Below are 18,647 nucleotides of genomic sequence, written 5' to 3' on the forward strand. Positions count from 1 at the left end.
ATATGGACAAGATGAAGAGGAGAAAACTGAGGATTAAGAAAAAAAACCATCAACCTCTGAAAAACTGCAACTGGGTTTTGAGTTCCCTCCAGATTTTAATAATATACAGTTCAGCGGACTTTATAACACCAAGAAAGCAGACAAATACACAATCTGCACAGAAATACTATGATTAACGTGACTCTTTAGTTGTAATACCTGTATTTGGTCATAAGGTGGCGTAATTTCTCTGCTTCCCTTTGTTGGTTTGAATTATGCAGGTACACAACATCAGTATGGAGAATCTGACCTTGGACAGATAAAAGTAGCGAGAGAGAGAGAGAGAAATTACAATATTGCTGATAAGTAATTATGATGACAAGAGGAATTTAACAGACAAAGATGTATGCTATAACGTAATGTCTCTTCCCTCTAAGTTGAGTACACAACCTATAATCCATCCAAGCTGCGCCAGAAAGTCAGTCACTTCACTGTTTCATTAAAAGAGAAGTTTAGATCTGAAGCTGTGAAATGATGTGAGCCTGGAGACACAAACCTGTGACCACACCACACGGTATTTGATACTATTTAAGTGTGTCAGCATGACTTTTGGCCACACAACTGGTAACCCAGAGGGTGGGGCAATCCCTTGCCAGTTTGAGGGCACACCCACTGAGTGACATGTCTAAAAAAAAAAACAGTAAAATGGACACAGCAAATACACATAGTTGTGTGCACACAAAAAAATAAACCTACCAGGTTCATGCCAGCTCTATCAAATCTAGTGGTGCCTGGTTACACGGCAACCTTTCAGACAAAATCTTTGGCTTCATAATTTGCCCAGTAACAACTGGAAATGTGTGCCATTGCTATGTATATTCAGGTTTATATTATCAATAGCAAAGGGAATTAAGCACAAGGGTCAGAAATCACAAGACACAAACGAGGGAAATAAAAATTCACTAGTCATAAATTTGAAAGGACACTTAAAAAGTGTGATAAAATACAGTTGGCAAAAGCAATGACTTGAATTTATACTTAGTTATTGTATTAAAATATGACAATGAATTGCATTAACTAAAAACAAACCATCTTGGCACAGCTGTTCTCAAGAGATACAATGCACTGCAGTACTCAAAACTTTCAAAAGGTTTAGGGTAAAAGGGTAAAAATATAATTCACTTTATAGTTAATGGACAAAGGTGCTCTTTGGAAAGGGCTACAATGATTACAATCACAAAAAGCCTTTAGAGATGCTTTTTGAGCAGCAAAAATGGATGTGGCTCATGGCTTTGTCTCCCAGTCAGATAACGACTCAAAAACATTTGTTGCTCCTGATGAAGAACTACATCCAGTAGACCGAAGTCCAAGACAAAGCCCTGATTTGAATCCCTAGGTAAATCTGTGGGATTCTCCCCGTGAGTTCTCTCCAGGTACTCCAGCTTCCTCCCACAGTCCAAGGACATGCAGTTAATGAGTTCATCATCATCATCATCATCGTTTATTTGTATAGCACTTTAAGAACACACCAGGCAGACCAAAGTGCTGAACAACACAGATCAAAACAACTACCAAATTAAAAATACCATAAAATCATTACATACAATAAAATAAATAAGAAGGTGTCAGTTTCCTACAGAGTTAAAAGCCAGGGAATAAAAATAGGTTTTCAATCTGGACTTAAAGACCTGCACTGATGACGCTTGTCTAATTTGGAGGGGAAGGTTATTCCAGAGCATCGGAGCCGCAATTGAAAAGGCACGGTCTCCTCTGCATTTCAGCCGCGACTTAGGGACCGACAGCAGCAGCTGCTCAGCTGAACGGAGCGAGCGAGGAGGAACATGTGGCTTCAGCAAATCAGATAAGTAGACAGGAGCCAGACCATTTAAAGATTTAAAAACCAATAAAAGGACTTTAAAACGAACCCTAAATTCGAGTTAGTGAGGTTAAGTTAACTGGCGATTCTAAATTGCCTTTATATTTCCATCTTTCTTCAACATCAATGTGATTTCATCATATCTTTAGCAATAAAATGTATTTTTAGTATTATTTGTGTAGGTACATGAGTATGCTTTTTATACACTGACTTGCAAAACCAAGAGATAGCTGACAGTGAGTCCACTTTTGTACATTTTTGTGTTTACTTACTAGTAGGTGAGAGAATTGCCAGCTTGCAGCCATGTCTGAAGCCAGGGTCCACCCCCATGATGACACAGCCTCTCACTGGACACACCAATAGGCGCTGGCGGAGGTTGCGCACAAACATGGCGATTGACTCCTTCTCCGCTGCACTCGTCAGCTTAGTCCTAAAGAAAGAAAATGCAAGATAGAGACAAATAGATGAGTTAAAGAAGAGAATGACAATATCAACAAATGAGAAAGGATCATGGTGTAAATGGAAAAACTGATATTGGATGAAAAAACATTTTAAAATCCAAAATCCACTTACCTGTAACTCCTGGTGAGGAAAGGAAGAATAAGCCTTTTATATGAATCCTCCACTGCATTCCTAATGATTGCATGAAGTTCTTCTTTTGCAAATGTCTTTGGCCTCCACCTGCATTAAAGCAGTGGGGGTAAAGAGTGCGTTCTTCTGCAAGGCGTTTCTACTGCTTAACATATTTTGTCAAAGCAAATGTGCCTTTGCAAACTGACTCTTGTGCTCCCAAGAGATGCTTTTGCAAATGTCATCAAAAACCCAATCTGTACAGAACCTTTTATTATAGTTTAAACCAGGTGGAGTGTTCTGCTTGTCATATTTGGTGGCACATAAGGAAACTACTCCTTTAATCATGAGAAATACGTCTTATCATTAGAGTAACATTTTGTTTCCTTGCTTACAAGATGACTAAGAATATATATTTAAAAATGGATAGCGTACTTTACAAATAGTACTTACAAACAACTGCTATTCGCTTCTTTTTCTTTTTTACTGATTATTTAAATGGCTATTTCAGAGTGGCAAAAAACAGAATTAGCAAAAGTTGCTGCTACCTAGGAAAGTGCAAAACTAATATTAAAAAAGAATACTAAGAAAATATTCAAAATTATGAGAATTGTTGCTTTACTTTTTACAATAATTTCTCAATGTAAAATCTAATTTAAAGATACCTGAAGCATAAGTCAAAAATAATGAATGGATTTGGAGTATTAAAAAAATATTACATTTTCATTTTTGTCCTCTTGAAAAGCAATAATGACTCTCCAGCCATTTCTTAGTATTTCTATTATCGACTTCAGCCACAGGCAAAAACAGCCACAATACATACAGCACTGGTATCATATGTTCAGTTTTGTGCCTTTTGTACAAAAATCTTAAAGTCAACAACAGATGCCACACTTTCTGCCTTCTACAGTTCCAGTTTTGTATTAAAAATGTTAACAAAATATCATATGATCATGGCAGACACAAGTGTCAGTGAGTGTAACAGTGTTTGTGTATTACTTGTGTCTGACCTGTTGTTGATGCACCACCTAGTGAAGTCACTCTTCACCCTGTCGGGGATGTTCACCTTCACTGTCAAAATCTTGAGACTCTCCCCTCGGTTAATAGCCAGCGTCTGCACATATATGCACGCATGAATGCAATACATATATTTCCACCAGTTACTGCACAGACAGTTAAACAAGACTCGCTGTTGTCCCTAAAACCAGCATCCACTGAAATCATAAATATTCAGATTAATTTATGTGTGTATATGTGATATACTTCATTTGAAGTATGATAAATAGCAACGGCTAGCAGAAATATTTTAGAAAAATGTATATTTTATGTGTATATTTTGTTTTAAAACACATAAGGCTCTGTCGCTTTAGTGCATGAACACGCTTTACTCACACAAACATACAAAAAAAAGAAAATCTTTGAAATCTCAATACACGTGCGTTAAAAGTGATGAGCCTAGGAGTATATCCCGTGGCCAGGCCTGTTTTGCTGTGCGGTCATTCCCCCCTCAGAGGAACTGTTACATGCTGTTAAGCAAACAGTAGTAAGTGTCTGACCTTTTCAGTGGGGAACCTTTAGCCTGCCATAGAACAGGGCCAAGAAACAAGACGTCAATCTGGAGCCCAAGCGGAAGAAGCAAGCTGACAAATGCCACCACCATGCCACCATCAGCACTGAGACCGCAAGGCCTTCCCCCCACCCGCACCCACACAGTGCCACAACCATTACCACTCAGCAGCACCCTCGGAAGGGATGCGCCCATATTCAACACACACACATACACAAATAAAAACATAAAACACAGCTAATGGCATGGCAGAGACACGGATTAATGCAGCAAGTTTCCTTAAATAATGATGAAAGTTAAGATTTCTCCTGTGTTGACATGTTTCTCCCCAGGGCTGCCTCACTGACTATGAAGAGATTTCTCAAAGAATCTTTATCAAAGAACTAAAGTTTAAGAGGTAGTCTAAAAAAAAAAAAAAAAAAGCAGGCAAAACACTTCCTTATCTTGGAATTTAGGAAAGCCCATGAGTGAAATTAAAGCAGTAAATACAAAACAAAGCCTTGTTAAATCTGTGCTCTTGGGCTTTAATTATTTTGGGTAATTAAGAATGACATATACTTTTATAGTGTTATTCATACGACACTGTCTGGCATCAACGTGTGTATCATCAACTAGAAACAAGAAAAGATTAATAAAAGTTTTCAGAAATTCAAGAATTCATAACACTTTAAGTAAATAGAAGCTGCACAGATAAACATAACAGTCTATCTATATACACAACACTATAATGTATGATAAAGATATAATTCAAATATGTATTTCTTATAAACAACTGCAAAAATGCACAACTGTACCAGAATTTTAGCTGCTGCTTCTAAGGCTTTATTGATATCACAACCTAAAGGGAGAAAAAAGAAATCTCTCCATAGTGTAGTGGTTTACACATTCAACATATCACCAGTTCAATTCCAGGAGAAGACACAAATTCCTTTGGTATTGCATCAGGAAGGGTATTCGGTGTAAACCCTTCTAAATCAAACATGCAGAGATACGTGCTGTGGCAAGCCTTGGTGAATAAGGGAGCAGCTGAAAGTAGCTTTCTGGAAAACAAAAACACTAAATTCATCTTCCTTGTTGTTGGTATGTATTCCAAATTCAGCTATGGTGCCAACAAAAGTAAAAGATCTAAGTTCATCCAACAGCAATTTTTGTTCATGCTCAGGTTTTTTCTATAGCAGATGACGGTCCTCAGTGATGATAAACACCAGTGTCTGGTGCTTCTCTCACTTTCTCTCAGTTTCTATCTGAGTTGGGTCACTGATGGGACACACAGGGTGATCTGGAAGGAAGGGTGATGTGAGACAGAGTAAGAACTGTGTTTGTGTTTTAGATGGGCCCAGAGTGACAGGTAACCAAGTACTGGCCAAACCCTGACAAGAGCAGACAGACCGTCTCTTCTAGATGCCCCTTATTCCTCCCACCAGCCCTGAAGGGAGGGCAGTCAGCCAACAACTATACTCTGTCTGTCTCCTTCTCTCTCTCACCCTTTCTTCAGAGGAATACTGTCATCAACACATCTATCCATCCGACATATCAAGGATAAACAAACAGACACACATATTCAGTGCCAACTTGCAGACTTTTTGACTTTGTTGACACACACAGGACACATTGTATATGAGTGACGAATGTGGTTGTATAACAGCTGAACAAAGCTGTCAGTAGAATGCTCAATATTCCTATATAAGTGAAGGCCAGTAGGATTAGAAATACAAAACTGGGCATATAATGGTCTGGATAAACAATAACCAGTAAAGTATATGGAATAATAAAACAAAAGTATCTTTACACAGTTTGATTTCATTTTAAAAATACGCTTTATAAGGAACACACATGGAGTTTCCCATTCTCACTGTCGCACAGTGACGTGTTCTCACTACTGGTGATATGTCGCTTGGTTTAGGTAAAGGTAGCGAATAAATACATTAGGTGCAGAGCGTGAGAGAGGAAGGAGACAGGAAACCTGACGTCCACTTGTAATCGCTGAGTACACAGACTTTGCACTACCCAGGTGGCAAAATAACATATTTTATATTTGACACATGAATCTGATTCAATATACCGCAAGTTTTACAAAGTTATAAAATCCTCAGAGCATCTCGGGCATTAAAACCATTACATAAACTCAAATATACCACATGTACAGTACTCACACACATACACACAAACAATTTTGCAGTACAAAATGTGAACATACAAATAATCTTGTTTTTCTCCGCCTGTCCATCAAAAACAAGTGTTTAATTGATAAAACAGTTCCATTTACCCAAGCTTCTCTGCAGGCAAGCCCCAGACTGGAGCGCTGAACTACCATTTGATCACAGCACAAATCGCATTAAAAACAGCCCACTGCATGTTTAACAAATCTTGCCTGGCATACTCGAGAGCATAGCAGCTGCTAATAGCTATAAGGTAAACGTGTACCCTTCAAAGAAGGCCTCAAATCATGTTAGTCGGAATTAAATCTGAGCTAAAGAGGGCACAGCTTAGCCTGGTGTGTGGTGTGCTCTTACAAAACTGAGGAAGTTGGACAAGTGAAGAACAAAAGAAGAAGTGGCAGGCGCAAAAAACTATCAGCAGATGAACAGTAACCGAAAGTCGTACCATTAGGAAACAGTAACAAGAGATTTTGAATGTCCTTCATGAAGCCTGGAGAACTATTCCTGGAGACTACATAAGTTTGCCTTAGAGAGTTCAGGCTGTGTTGAAGGATAAAATGATACCGACTTTTGAGCTTGTTGAAATTGTACAAATTCTGCTTTTGTCTTATATACGCTACAATAAATCACTGTACTTTTCCCCCCATTTTCACTCATAAGAAATCATAAGAAAAGTTGGATTTTTTGTGCCTGAAATCATTAGCTGATTAACAAGACAACAAAAAGTACCGAATTACTCATTTATTCCAATAATTTGTTTATATTTTCAGCCCTTTTTTCAAGAAAAGTTGAAAAATGCCAAACCAAAAAGTTTCAACTTCTAAAGTTCAGGAATGCACTCTTTTCCTTCACTTCATGTGGTCATAAAAATCAGTGACAAGGATTTTAGAAGGCAGCACGAGAAAAATCATCCACCAAATCTGTTATTATGGATTCAGAATTAAACTTAGATGTCATTTCAAGCCCGTATTTTTGAATCAAGGTGAACACCTAATGTTCAGATGTTACCTTGTTGCTTAATTCTTTTCCTTAATGTATTTAACTTTGACGATGAATTAAAATGTACCAACACCAAAACCTAGAATCCCTTTTATGTGTTACTTCATTAAGGAGATTAAAATTCTGGAGATGTACTTTCCATGCTACCTAATTTTGTTTTCCACCACAGGAGATCTATACTTCCACACACCCTTAATACAATGCCTTGCCCTTTATTTTTAACAAACTACCACGGCTGGGGCTTAATAAAAATGTGCTAAAGCAAACGGGCAAGTGTGTGCTCACACACATGCCTCCTGTCAAAACACATCTCCCACCTGCTCCCCTTAACTGTCAACTTGACGGCTAGAAAAGGTTCATATTAGCCGGAATCTGACAGCTTGCAGGGTCACAGCAGCCTGTGGATTAACGCTCCGTGACAAAGGCGAGTCATCGAATTAAAGGCCTTGCATAGAAAGGGGAGGAGAGGCGCAAAGCGGAGGTGATGAGTGGATTGGAGGGCTGACGTTTAGTAAGAAAAAGAGGGAGGCAGAGTAGAGCGAAGCAGGAGAGATAAGTGACGGAAGCACCTCAGCACCACTCATCTGTCCATGCTCTGCCTTCCCTTACTGCCCCCCACTCCTTCTCCCCGTCCTTTTGTCCGCCTGTGGGCCCAGCAGCAGTAGCTGTCACTACAGGAGAGCGCCTGTCAATCAAAGCTCCCTAATCCAATGGCATGTCGGCAGGGGACATGTCACATATGTTAAGAAGAGAAAATGAGGGGACTCACAGGGTGCGCTTGTGTGTGAGCAAGTGTGTGTATGCATGTGCGTATGCGATTAAATGACTGTAGGGCAGAGAGCGGTTGCCAGAGAGTGTGGTGTGGCAGAGACAGCAGATGATGGAAGCTGTGGTGACACATGAGGCCCGGGCCCAACTCTGAGTAACCCACCAGTCACTAGAGGGACAGAGGGGGAGCAGAGGATGTGGTGCAAGATGCAGGAGGGCTAAATATGAAGGCACAGACAAGGCTAACTGTGACTGACATGGCTAGCATTCAGAAGTGGCATGCATTAAGCAGACAGAAATGACACAAGCAGATGGTGTGCATTTGTTCATGTTTATGTGCATGTGTGTGTGTATTTGAGAACTAGGGTAGTCAAAACACACTCCACAGCTGTAAATGACCTTTATGATCATCAAGAAGACTTGACTTATTTGTTGCTTTTCAAGTTTATTTGTTTTGTATGTATTTTCTCTTATGGCTGGGTTATTACTTGTTTCATTAGTTAGTCATTAGTCCCAGACCACCACATTTCTACCACCATGTATGCTTGTTGGCACAATATTCTTATTATGAAATGCAGTGTTAGTTTTATGTCAGATGTAAAAGGAGTCAAAACTCCCAAAAAGTTACATTTTTGTTTCGTCAGTCTACAGAATATTTTCCCAAATGTCTGTGAGATTATCGTTTATTTATTTATATAGCACATTTAATTACAAGAGCAACGTTAACCAAAGTGCTGTACAAAAATACAAAATAACTAGTACCAAATAACTTATAATATTAGTACCAAACACCAAATACCTCTCATACTGTATTAAAAGCCAGTGAATACAAATGCGTTTTAAGATGAGATTAAAAAGACTGACAGTAGTTGCCTGTCTGATGCGTAGGGGTAGATTATTCCACAGTTTAGGTGCTACGGCCCCAAATGCTTGATCACCTCTGTGAACTAGCCTTGACCTTGGTATGGCTAAAAGCAAAAGCTCATTTGATCTAAGAGATCTAGAGGGCGCATATCGCTGCAAGAGGTCAGACAATTGCCCGGGAGCCTGTCCATTCAGGGGCTTTGTAAGTCAACAATAAAATTCAAGTCAATTCTGAAGTGAACAGGGAGCCAGTGAAGAGAGGCAAGCACCGGCGAAATATGTTCACATCTTTTAATTCATGCAGCTGCAGCATTTTGGACCAACTGCAGTCTTGCAAGGCAGGTGTGGCCAACTCCAACATATAAGGAGTTACAATATTCCAGCTGCGATGTAATAACAGCATGGATTGCCCATTCAAAGTTTTTAAAAGATAAAAATGATTTCACCTTAAAAGCCTCAGTTTGAAAAAAGACCAATGTACAACTGAGCTAATCTGTTTTTCAAAGGTGAAATTGCTGTCAAATATAACCCACAAATTTTTGGCATGCAGCTTAATAAAAGACTCAAGACTGCGCAGGTTAAAATGAGAGGTGCTGGGATTGACACTTGGTCCAAAAATGATCACTTCAGTTTTGTTGTCATTAAAGTTAAGGAAGTTAGAGGCCATCCGGGCTTTAATTTCACCGAGACACTGAAGTAAGGGCTCCAGTGGAGCAGGACAGCTTCTCTTCAGTTGAAGACAGATCTGAGTGTCATCGGCGTATGAATGGAAACAAATGTTATATTTTCAAAAAATTTGACCTATGGGCAGCATATAAATAGAGAATAAAATTGGCCCCAGTATAGATCCCTGGGGAACACCACAAGTAAGGGGAGCTGAGGAAGAGATAAAAACTCCAAAGCTCACAGAGAAAGTCCTGTCAGATCGGTATGACCTGAACCACTCTAATGGAATGCCCATGATGCCGCAATGCTCCAATCATGAGATCAAGATGCTGTGGTCAACAGTATCAAAGGCAGCTGTCAGATCCAAAAGCAAAAGCACAGCTGAGTCTCCTGAGTCAGCGACTAATAAAAGATTGTTAAGAACTTTTAAAAGTTCAGTTTCAGTGTTGTGAATAGCTTTAAAACCAGACTGAAACCTCTCAAGAACATTCTGTCTATATACAAAAGAACTGATACAATCTTTTCCAAGATTTTCAATTGGAAATAGGTCTGAAATTTGAACGGACAGAGGAATCGGGATTAGGTTTTTTTAAGTAAAGGCTGTACATGTTTAAAACAAGCTGGCACAACACCTGAAGAAAGGCTGCTGTTAAAAATCCTTAAAATGTCAGAAATCTTTTTTTAATGTGTTGGAACAACATCATTGGGACAAGATAATGTCTTCATGCCATTACATAGTTCCTCCACCTGATCAAAACACAGGCTCAAACTGATAAAAAACATCAGAGCAGGTGAATATTTTAGAAAGGTCATGTGAAAGCAGCGCAATCATAAATCAAAGCTGTTTTATCTTATTGATAAAAAACTGCAAGAATCTTTCACAGGTTTTTGAGGAACTATTAATACGAGAAGCTGGGGAAATATTCAGAGCAGAGTGAATAATTGGGGAAAAAAAACCCTGAGGATTGTTGGAACTGTTCTCAATAACATAGAAAAAAACACTTTGACTTTTCTGCTTTTACGATTTCCTGATACCCGTCTCTCAGCATGAGAAAAGACACCTGCCTTTTTTCCACTTATGATCAGCAGGCCTGCACTCTCGTCTGGCTGAACGAGTGGTCTCATTTATCCATGGGATCGATTATGGTTTCAAGCTCATAGTTTTAAAAGGAGAAACATCATCAAGGACAGCTCTGCATTTATCATAAAAATTAGATGTCATCTCCTCGGTACTAGAGCCAGGGGGAGATCTTAAAACTTCTTTAATTGTTCTGTTGCAGATGGCTTAAACACACGACAATGACGTGTTGGAATAAAAGGTGTAAAATGGCAGTGAGATAAAAATATATCAAAAACAACAGGACAGTGATCAGAAGAAACAGTGTCACATATTTCCGTGTTTAGGACCGGTAACCCTAAAGATAGCACAAGATCCAACGTATGACCCTGTTTCTGGGTTGGTCGCGACACAAACTGAGCAAGACTGAAGGAGTCTATCAAACTTAAAAAGTCTCTGGCCAGAGGATTGTCCCTCCAATCCCCTTGTTGTCCCTCGTGAATATTAAAATCTCCAACGATTAATATTTGATCATAGCTTGGCACGATACCAGCTAAAAAGTTTGAAAAGTCTTGAATAAAATCATTGTGATATTTTGGAGGTCTGTGTACAGCTGCAACACGTGTTGGGCAGGGATGCCAAACATCAAAAGTTCAAAACCTGAATGAGAGTCAGTTAAGAGTTGTTTGCATGCGAGCTTCTCCCTAAAAACAGCCGGCATTCCACCACCACGCCCAGTCATCCTCGGCACGTTAAGAATTAAAATCAGCTTTCCTAAAAATGAGTTTAATCACAGTTAATTCATGATTTTATAATGGGGCCAATTACTTTTTCACATTTCCCTTAAAAATGAAATCATCCTTTAAAAACTCTATTTTGTATTTATTCTTGTGAAATGTATGTAATATTAAAATGTTTTCTGAAAAAGGAAAACAGTATTAGTAGTAGCACTATATACGCAGTGTATCAAAGCCAAAATAAAAATATCCCAAACTCTAAAATATTCAAAGGACTTGAACTGATTGTTTGTTTTTTTGGTGGCTTGGCAGGCAGTTATAGCTAAAATGTAAAGAGAAATGTTTATTACAAAAGCACTCGAGCAAAATTTTAAGCTTATAATCACACTCCAAACGGTTACGCTTCTGCTATAAAATGTATTTGCACAAAACTTTTAAGGTAGATTGCAGACAATTCTTAAAAGGATAATTAAACTTCCTACCTGATGGGGTTGGATACGTTGGATGTTACAGGTGAAGTCAAAGTAGAGTTGGAACTTGTCAATGTCCTTGTTTTTATTTTGCTCGGCGCCTCCTTTTGTTTTGTGGCCTTGGACAGGTTTCGCCTGTTCCTTTTCCTTTAATGCCGACTTAGACACAGAAGACTGTATGCTTACAAAACTTTTCTCACATCTGGCACAAAAAAAGAAAGACATACAATATTAATAATTCATGAAGATACAAGAAAAATGAATTAGATTTTATGTGTATGTAGACAGACTCCTACAATGTCTTCACGTAGGTGAGTGTTTCAGGATCTTTGGCCATCATATCAGCTAATATGTGCTCCACACCTGTAGCCACTTCTTCCACTGATGACAAACCTGTCACACATATACACACATCAATAATGTACTTTAAATGAGTCTATAAATCTTTAAGAATTTAGAATGTGATTGTGTGTGTCTTCATCTACATTGCATAACCATTTAAATCATTGGGTAATCATTGGCTGATTCAAGCAATACACAAAACAGACCATGACAAGAGTGTGCACGTGTTTATCAGTTACCTTCAGTACCAGGTTTTATCCATGCTCTTAAATCTAGAGTGTGTGGTGTGTTCATCAATGCAGAAGCAGCGTCCTCAAGGCCAAGTGCTTTGGCCCTGCGAGCTTTTGTCAGCTTGCTGCCTTTCTTATAGGGGGAGTACTGCAGGTAAAAACACAAACACTGGACTGAGCTAGTTATTAGTGTGAGAGCCTTTTTCATGTGTGGAGAGTCAAGAATGAGCTAATCTTATTACAGTTAAATGATGGATAACACTTTGGAATACAAATTTGATTCTGACCACATGATCCAGTTCATCAGCTGAACGGCAGTTCCTCAGGTTTTGTTCCAGTTCAGCTGTTAACACCCCATCTTTCTTCAGGGTCTGAACCACAGACTGAGTCCTCTTTGCCAAAGAACTGAAGAACAAATATACACATAGAAGAAAGACAGATTATCAACTGTGCAGGACAAACACACAGAAATCAGACAAATACAAATCAGCCACATGCAACTATTTCAGGCTTTAAAGCTTGACATATAGCACCATCTAGCTGCAGGACTCAGTACAGTCAGCTCATGTGGTTTCACAAATCTAATTCCAGTAATGTTCTTTCCATGCTTTTGACATATTGATGGCATGAGTAGTGTATGTAGTATAAGATCCATCCATCCATCCATTCATCCATCCATCTTCTTCTGCTTATCCGGGGCCGGGTCGCGGGAGCAGCAGCTCAAGCAGAGAAGCCCAGACCTCCCTCTTCCCAGCCACCTTCTCCAGCTTGTCCGGGGGAACACCCAGGCGTTCCCAGGCCAGCCGAGAGATATAATCTCTCGTGTCCTGGGTCTGCCCCGGGGCCTTCTCCCGGTGGGTCATGCCCGGAACACCTCACCCAGGAGGCGCCCAGGAGGCCTTGTCAAATGACCAAACCACCTCAAATGGCCCCTTTCAATGTGGAGGAGCTGCGGCTCTACTCTGAGCCCCTCCCGAATGGCCGAATTTCTCACACCATCTCTAAGGGAGAGGCCATCTCCCTTAGAGATAGGGTGAATCTGAATCTTATGAAAGTATAAGATTCATATTTTTTTTGTTTCATTGAACATCTTACATTCACTTACCATAACTCCTCATAAACCATCTGGACATCTCGAACAGCATCAGCATCCATGTGGTTAATCATGTCTTTCCTGTAGCGCACCATGAACGGCACAGTGTTCTCCTCACGAAGCAGCATAGTGATGTTTGCACATACCCATCGCTCCACACATGTCAAGTGGGACAACACCTGGGGGGGAATCACACATACAGGAATTGCAACTCTGCATCTACTCTACATGCATATATACACACATAGTTAAGCAGGTAGGCAGAAAGACACAAATTAACCTCCAGCAGAGAGCATTTGATTATATTTGATATGCAGAATTCTGGATCTTTGTGTGTATTAACTGATCACTGGTTTTTAAATATGTCAGTGTGCATTAAGAATGGCTACTTGTATACTTATGATTTTCAAACATCAGTAATGCAATACACTAAATTTGAAAACGCAGTTGTGACTTTTTTAAAGTGGCATTTCTCTCCAGTAGCTTATCACCAAAACTGCAAATGCAAATCACTGTCACATAGCCTAATTTAATTCTTGAGTCATAACTTTATGCAAATGAAGGTAGAAATATGCTACTTGGCCAGGCGATGGTGGTCACCTTCAAACTGTTCGTTTATTAGAGCATTTATTTTCTGTCTGAAACTAAGTGAGGTGTCTGTTTACCACCTGACAAAAATCAAACAAAAAAAGAAACAATTCCCACATAATATATAAAAATACCTCTATCAAGTCCCAGTTCATATTGAGTTCATTCCTCAAAGACTGCGCTTCAGATGATGGTAAGTTAGTCGGCTGTCCCATGCAGGCAGCACTGGTCTTTTGTTTCTTTAGACAGGGCTCATCAAAAGTAAAATCCTCCACATCTACTTCCTCTTTCTTCACTCCAAGCCCAGCTTGTGAAGACCCCTCATCTGCCCATCTGTCTCTCTGATAGGATTCTGACACAATAAATGACACCCTCTACAAGAAAAGAAGTGAAAGAAAGGAAAACAAGGAAAAGATGAAAGAAAACATGAAAATGCAAACACGAGACATTTAGAACATGGACATTTTCTGCAGACATCAACTCAGAATGTAAATATTGATGTGTAGTACATTGTCCAGTTTTATAAGTTTTTAATATTATAAATACAGCCACAGTTTTGTGTAATTAATGGGTCACAAAAGTTAACTTATAATTACATTCTAATATGTTTCATTTGGCTGTAATTATAAACACTGAAAATTTGCCTTACCTCTTCCTTCGTTCTGACACTTGTCCCACTCTCTTCAGCCCTCGTTTCCTCTGGACAGTCAGTTTGAATTCCTCCTGTTTTTTCTCTATAATCGTTATCCACTTTTTTCCTCTCCATTCCAGCCAACACTGAAGCTTCAGAATCCTTTGGACTTTTAGCAGCCTGTGTTTTTCGTCCTGCTGCAGGTTTACGTGGTGCCCTTAGCTTAGGTTCTTTAGGCACTTTGGGAGCTTTAGGTTCTTTGGGTGCTTTTGCCTCTTTTGGTTTTGCAGTTTTCTTGGCAGTTGTTTTCTTTTCACCAGTTGCAGTACCTCTAGCAGTTTTGTTGGGGGCTTTTGACTTTGGCTTCGGTGGCCTCCATTCCTCAGCATCCTCATCGCTACTCGCCGTTTGGGAAAAAGATCTGATGGTGGAGTAAAGAAAAAGAACAAAATCTGTGAATTATAACACCAGAACCAAACTTGAACCTTTCTAATAACTTTATAATGTTTTTCACAGGTGTTTAATGGATTAATAGTTAGTAACATGCAAGCAACCCGAACAATTAGTGACATATTTAACATTTAACACGTAATACCCCTTTCTAAGGCCTCACAAAGAAGGCCTTAAACTTCAAATTATCCAAAATACAACACCTGTTTTGTCACTATAACTAAAACAGAACAAATATAACTTTTAAAAGTGCTTCATTTTATAATTCATTTTATTTCCCTTAATGTCATTGTCTAGGAATCCATTTCCTGATTGGTCCATTAAAGTTTAAAACACATTACACACAGTAACTATTAAAAAATAGATTAATACATGTTAAGTATTTATCTTATTAATAGAATTAATGCTATTACAGATGATGGCTGTTGCAAAAAAAGCTATCTGTAGATGTCAGTTAGCTTTTTTCGAAGACATTAGGGTTTAAGTGACCTTAGCCTGTGCCTGTCATGTCTTCCTATGTTTTCATCAGTTTTGATTATTTTAAATGTACAGCACTTTGGTCAACAGTTGTTGTTTTAAATGCTATATAAATAAATTTGACTTTGACTTAGATTATCATAAACGACTAGCTCTAGACTTGGTGAAACTTGTTTGCTGTCTGCATGCCATCTTATCCACAAGATCCTGAAATTCTAGTATCTTAAAATTCCCAAAAGCAGAACATACAGAAATCCACTACTTTGTATTATTGACCATCACGTAAACAGCTTCGATTTAAACCACGTAATGCATTTTTTAAGCTTCAGTTTGTGAAGCTATGATGTAATTCACTTACTGCACACTAATTTATAACTCTCAAGGCCTTTTTCATTGAATAGAGAAATCTTTTAAAATACAGGATTTAACAAATGTTTTAAGCAACCTGTTATGAAAACAATGACACATTATTTTTCTGCTCCTGACCACAAATACTGTACGGCCCTACTGAGTGGGTGAAATGAACGAGTAAAAACCACTTACAGGTCGGAGTCCACATCTTTGTACTTTACAGCGTTGACAGTAGTCGCTCGGGGTCTTCGCATCATCTGTTAGAGAAGGTATTTTGGTAAGAAGCATTACATCAAAAGTCATCGTTAACTTAAAAATTAACTGGCTTAACAATAACAGTGCGCTGTCAGTGCCTCTGGGCGAGAGTTAAGTCGCTAAACAATACTCAGCCCATTGTATTCTACCGTAAGACTATTTATTTTTGCTGAACTTGAATTGTACGTGTCTGCTAGCTAACAACAGAATCGGCGTTATGTTGGTTAGCTGTTTCAAATTTGCCGCTACATGATGAAGCAAGCAACGTTACTAGCATAACGAAGCATTTTAATTCATGACACAATTTTTCCGAACGGCATAAAGCGTGACTACCTACTATACCTTTATACTGTTGATAATACTCAAACTATTTGTGGTTATTGCGCTGGAATAGCACTTTGTGCAGTACAATGACTGCTTCCTGCAACAAAATGGACTGAGCCAATCACAGCAACCAAAAGTCTTAAAGGGCCAAAGACTCTTCTTCCTTTTTATTTGTTGTGTAAGGTGCACACTGCCACATACTGCAGAGGGGTGGTCAAACTCATTTTAGCTGAGGGGCCAAGTACAGCACAGTCTCAGTTTCGTGACTTGTGAATTTGTGAATTGTAAACGAGAGTATGTTTGCAGCTGGCTTTATGGCATATGTAATTGTAAGTTTCCCTTTCAGAAGGAGATTCGTTTGTCCTTTTTAACCTGTCCTGTCGCAAAGCTTTTCCAATCTGAATTATCATCTGAATTTACTGTTGTGCCCAAAACTATTCACTTTTCCAAAATTAGCTTAATAAATTCTCTGTATCTCTATCCTCTTGTTTGTGTTTACCTTTTTCTTTTGTCTATTTATGTATTCATTTCCTTTTTTCTTGTCTTTTCTTTCTTTCTTTTTTTACAGTTTTTCTCCATCGCTTTGGCTCAGTTCTCACAGCAGAAATGTCATTCTCGGTACTCTTAATGCAGAACTCAAATCTGTGATGCATATTCTCTATAAGACATTCTCCTTGTTTTTACACACACTCCTATTGTGTCTACATTGTTTTTACAATTATTTCTACATATACCTCATATGCCTCACTACTATAGATATTTGTTTCTGTGTTGATGCACTTCTCACTACTCACTTTTCTGTATTCTGTATGGATGTCTGAATCCTCTGTATGTATGAATATGTATGAAAGAGCAAATACACTAACACTATGTCAGAGGTTTACTTGCAACCAATAGAAATGCATACTTGACATGGATTTGAACTGACATTTGGTGAATGTGGAGGCCATATGACTGCGATGTTTTTCCAGTCTTCTATTGTCCAATTTTTGTGAGTCTGTGCAAACTATAGCCTCAGTTTCCTGTTCTTAGCTGACAGGACTGGCCTCCAGTTTGGTCATCTGTTGCTGTAGCCCATCTGCTTCAAGGTCAGATGTGCTTTCAGAGATGCTCTTTTGCATATCTTGCTTGTAACATCACTGGTGTCTTTCTAACAGCTCGAATTAGTCTGGCCATTTTTTTCTGACCTCTGCATAAAGTTTTATCATTTTGCTTTTCTCCATTTCTGTAATTTTGTAAGTAAGTAAGTAAGTAAAATTTATTTATATAGCGCTTTTCACAGATAAAAAAAATCACAAAGTGCTTTACAACACAGGAAATGGAAATATAAAACAATATAACAGTAAATAAAACAGCAAATAAAACAATGTAAAACAATAAAACTATAAAAACAGCATAAGAGGAAATTAATCAAATGCTTTTCTAAATAAAAATGTCTTCAGCTGTTTTTTAAAAGAATCAAGGGAGTCCGTGCAGCGAAGAGACAGTGGAAGAGAATTCCACAAACGTGGTGCCACAGTCTGAAAGGCCCGATCACCACGAGTTTTAAAACGAGTGCGCGGTACCACCAGCAGTCTCTGATCCCATGACCTTAAAGCCCGAGAAGATGAATGTGGTTTCAGCAGGTCAGATAAATATTGAGGAGCTTGACCATGTAGGGCCCTAAAGGTTAGAACTAAAATTTTAAAATGAAACCTAAAATTTATAGTCAACCAGTCAAGGGAGGCCAAAACTGAAGTGATATGAGATCTTCTCTTGGTGCCTGTTAAGAGACGTGCTGCAGCATTCTGCACTGTCTGAAGACGATTTAAGGCAAAGTTGAGACAATGTTAATGACTTTCTTCTGCATCCACATTTGGATCTACGACAGTCATTCAGGCAGTAATGCCTGGACTGGAAACAAACATCCTTAAAATATTACAACATACCAAGCTTCTGTATTTGAATGCCAAACAAATGTGCTGTTTGATCTTGCACTTGTTACTGAAGAATAAATACATTTTATTTTGATTATGTAAGTAATGTAACTTGCAAAACAAAGTTGTGGAAGGCCTAAGTTTAGTTTTAGAACAATTAAATCTGAGACTTTGTTTCATTGTAAGATTATAACAATGATGGCAATATAATTGTTTGTTGTTCAGCAGAACAGTGTCCAGTATGTTGGCTGTTTTGCATTTGAAAATAAAAGTTGGGC

General features: G+C 38.7%; 1 protein-coding gene across 2 annotated transcripts in view; it reads right to left on the minus strand.

Annotated features, from left to right (window-relative positions):
* srbd1 (S1 RNA binding domain 1) overlaps positions 1-16,549 on the minus strand; it is a 53,111-nt gene extending 36,562 nt beyond the window's left edge. Inside the window, exons 1-13 of one of the 2 annotated variants that reach the window (XM_084948315.1) lie at positions 16,472-16,549; positions 16,067-16,131; positions 14,615-15,017; positions 14,100-14,339; positions 13,390-13,556; positions 12,572-12,689; positions 12,294-12,432; positions 12,009-12,105; positions 11,725-11,914; positions 3,436-3,539; positions 2,429-2,536; positions 2,128-2,285; positions 199-289 (exon numbers count right to left, since the gene is read on the minus strand). In XM_084948315.1, coding sequence (XP_084804441.1) covers positions 199-289; positions 2,128-2,285; positions 2,429-2,536; positions 3,436-3,539; positions 11,725-11,914; positions 12,009-12,105; positions 12,294-12,432; positions 12,572-12,689; positions 13,390-13,556; positions 14,100-14,339; positions 14,615-15,017; positions 16,067-16,131 — 1,880 coding nt within the window. In that variant the 5' untranslated portion in view covers positions 16,472-16,549. The remainder of the gene's footprint in view (positions 1-198; positions 290-2,127; positions 2,286-2,428; positions 2,537-3,435; positions 3,540-11,724; positions 11,915-12,008; positions 12,106-12,293; positions 12,433-12,571; positions 12,690-13,389; positions 13,557-14,099; positions 14,340-14,614; positions 15,018-16,066; positions 16,132-16,471) is intronic. The other variant, XM_084948316.1, reaches the window with a different exon arrangement.
* Between the last annotated feature and the right edge of the window lie 2,098 nt (positions 16,550-18,647).

Source organism: Perissodus microlepis, chromosome 13, assembly GCF_051167445.1.
Source record: "Perissodus microlepis isolate ML-2025 ecotype Zambia chromosome 13, ASM5116744v1, whole genome shotgun sequence".
Taxonomy (NCBI): Eukaryota; Metazoa; Chordata; class Actinopteri; order Cichliformes; family Cichlidae; genus Perissodus; species Perissodus microlepis.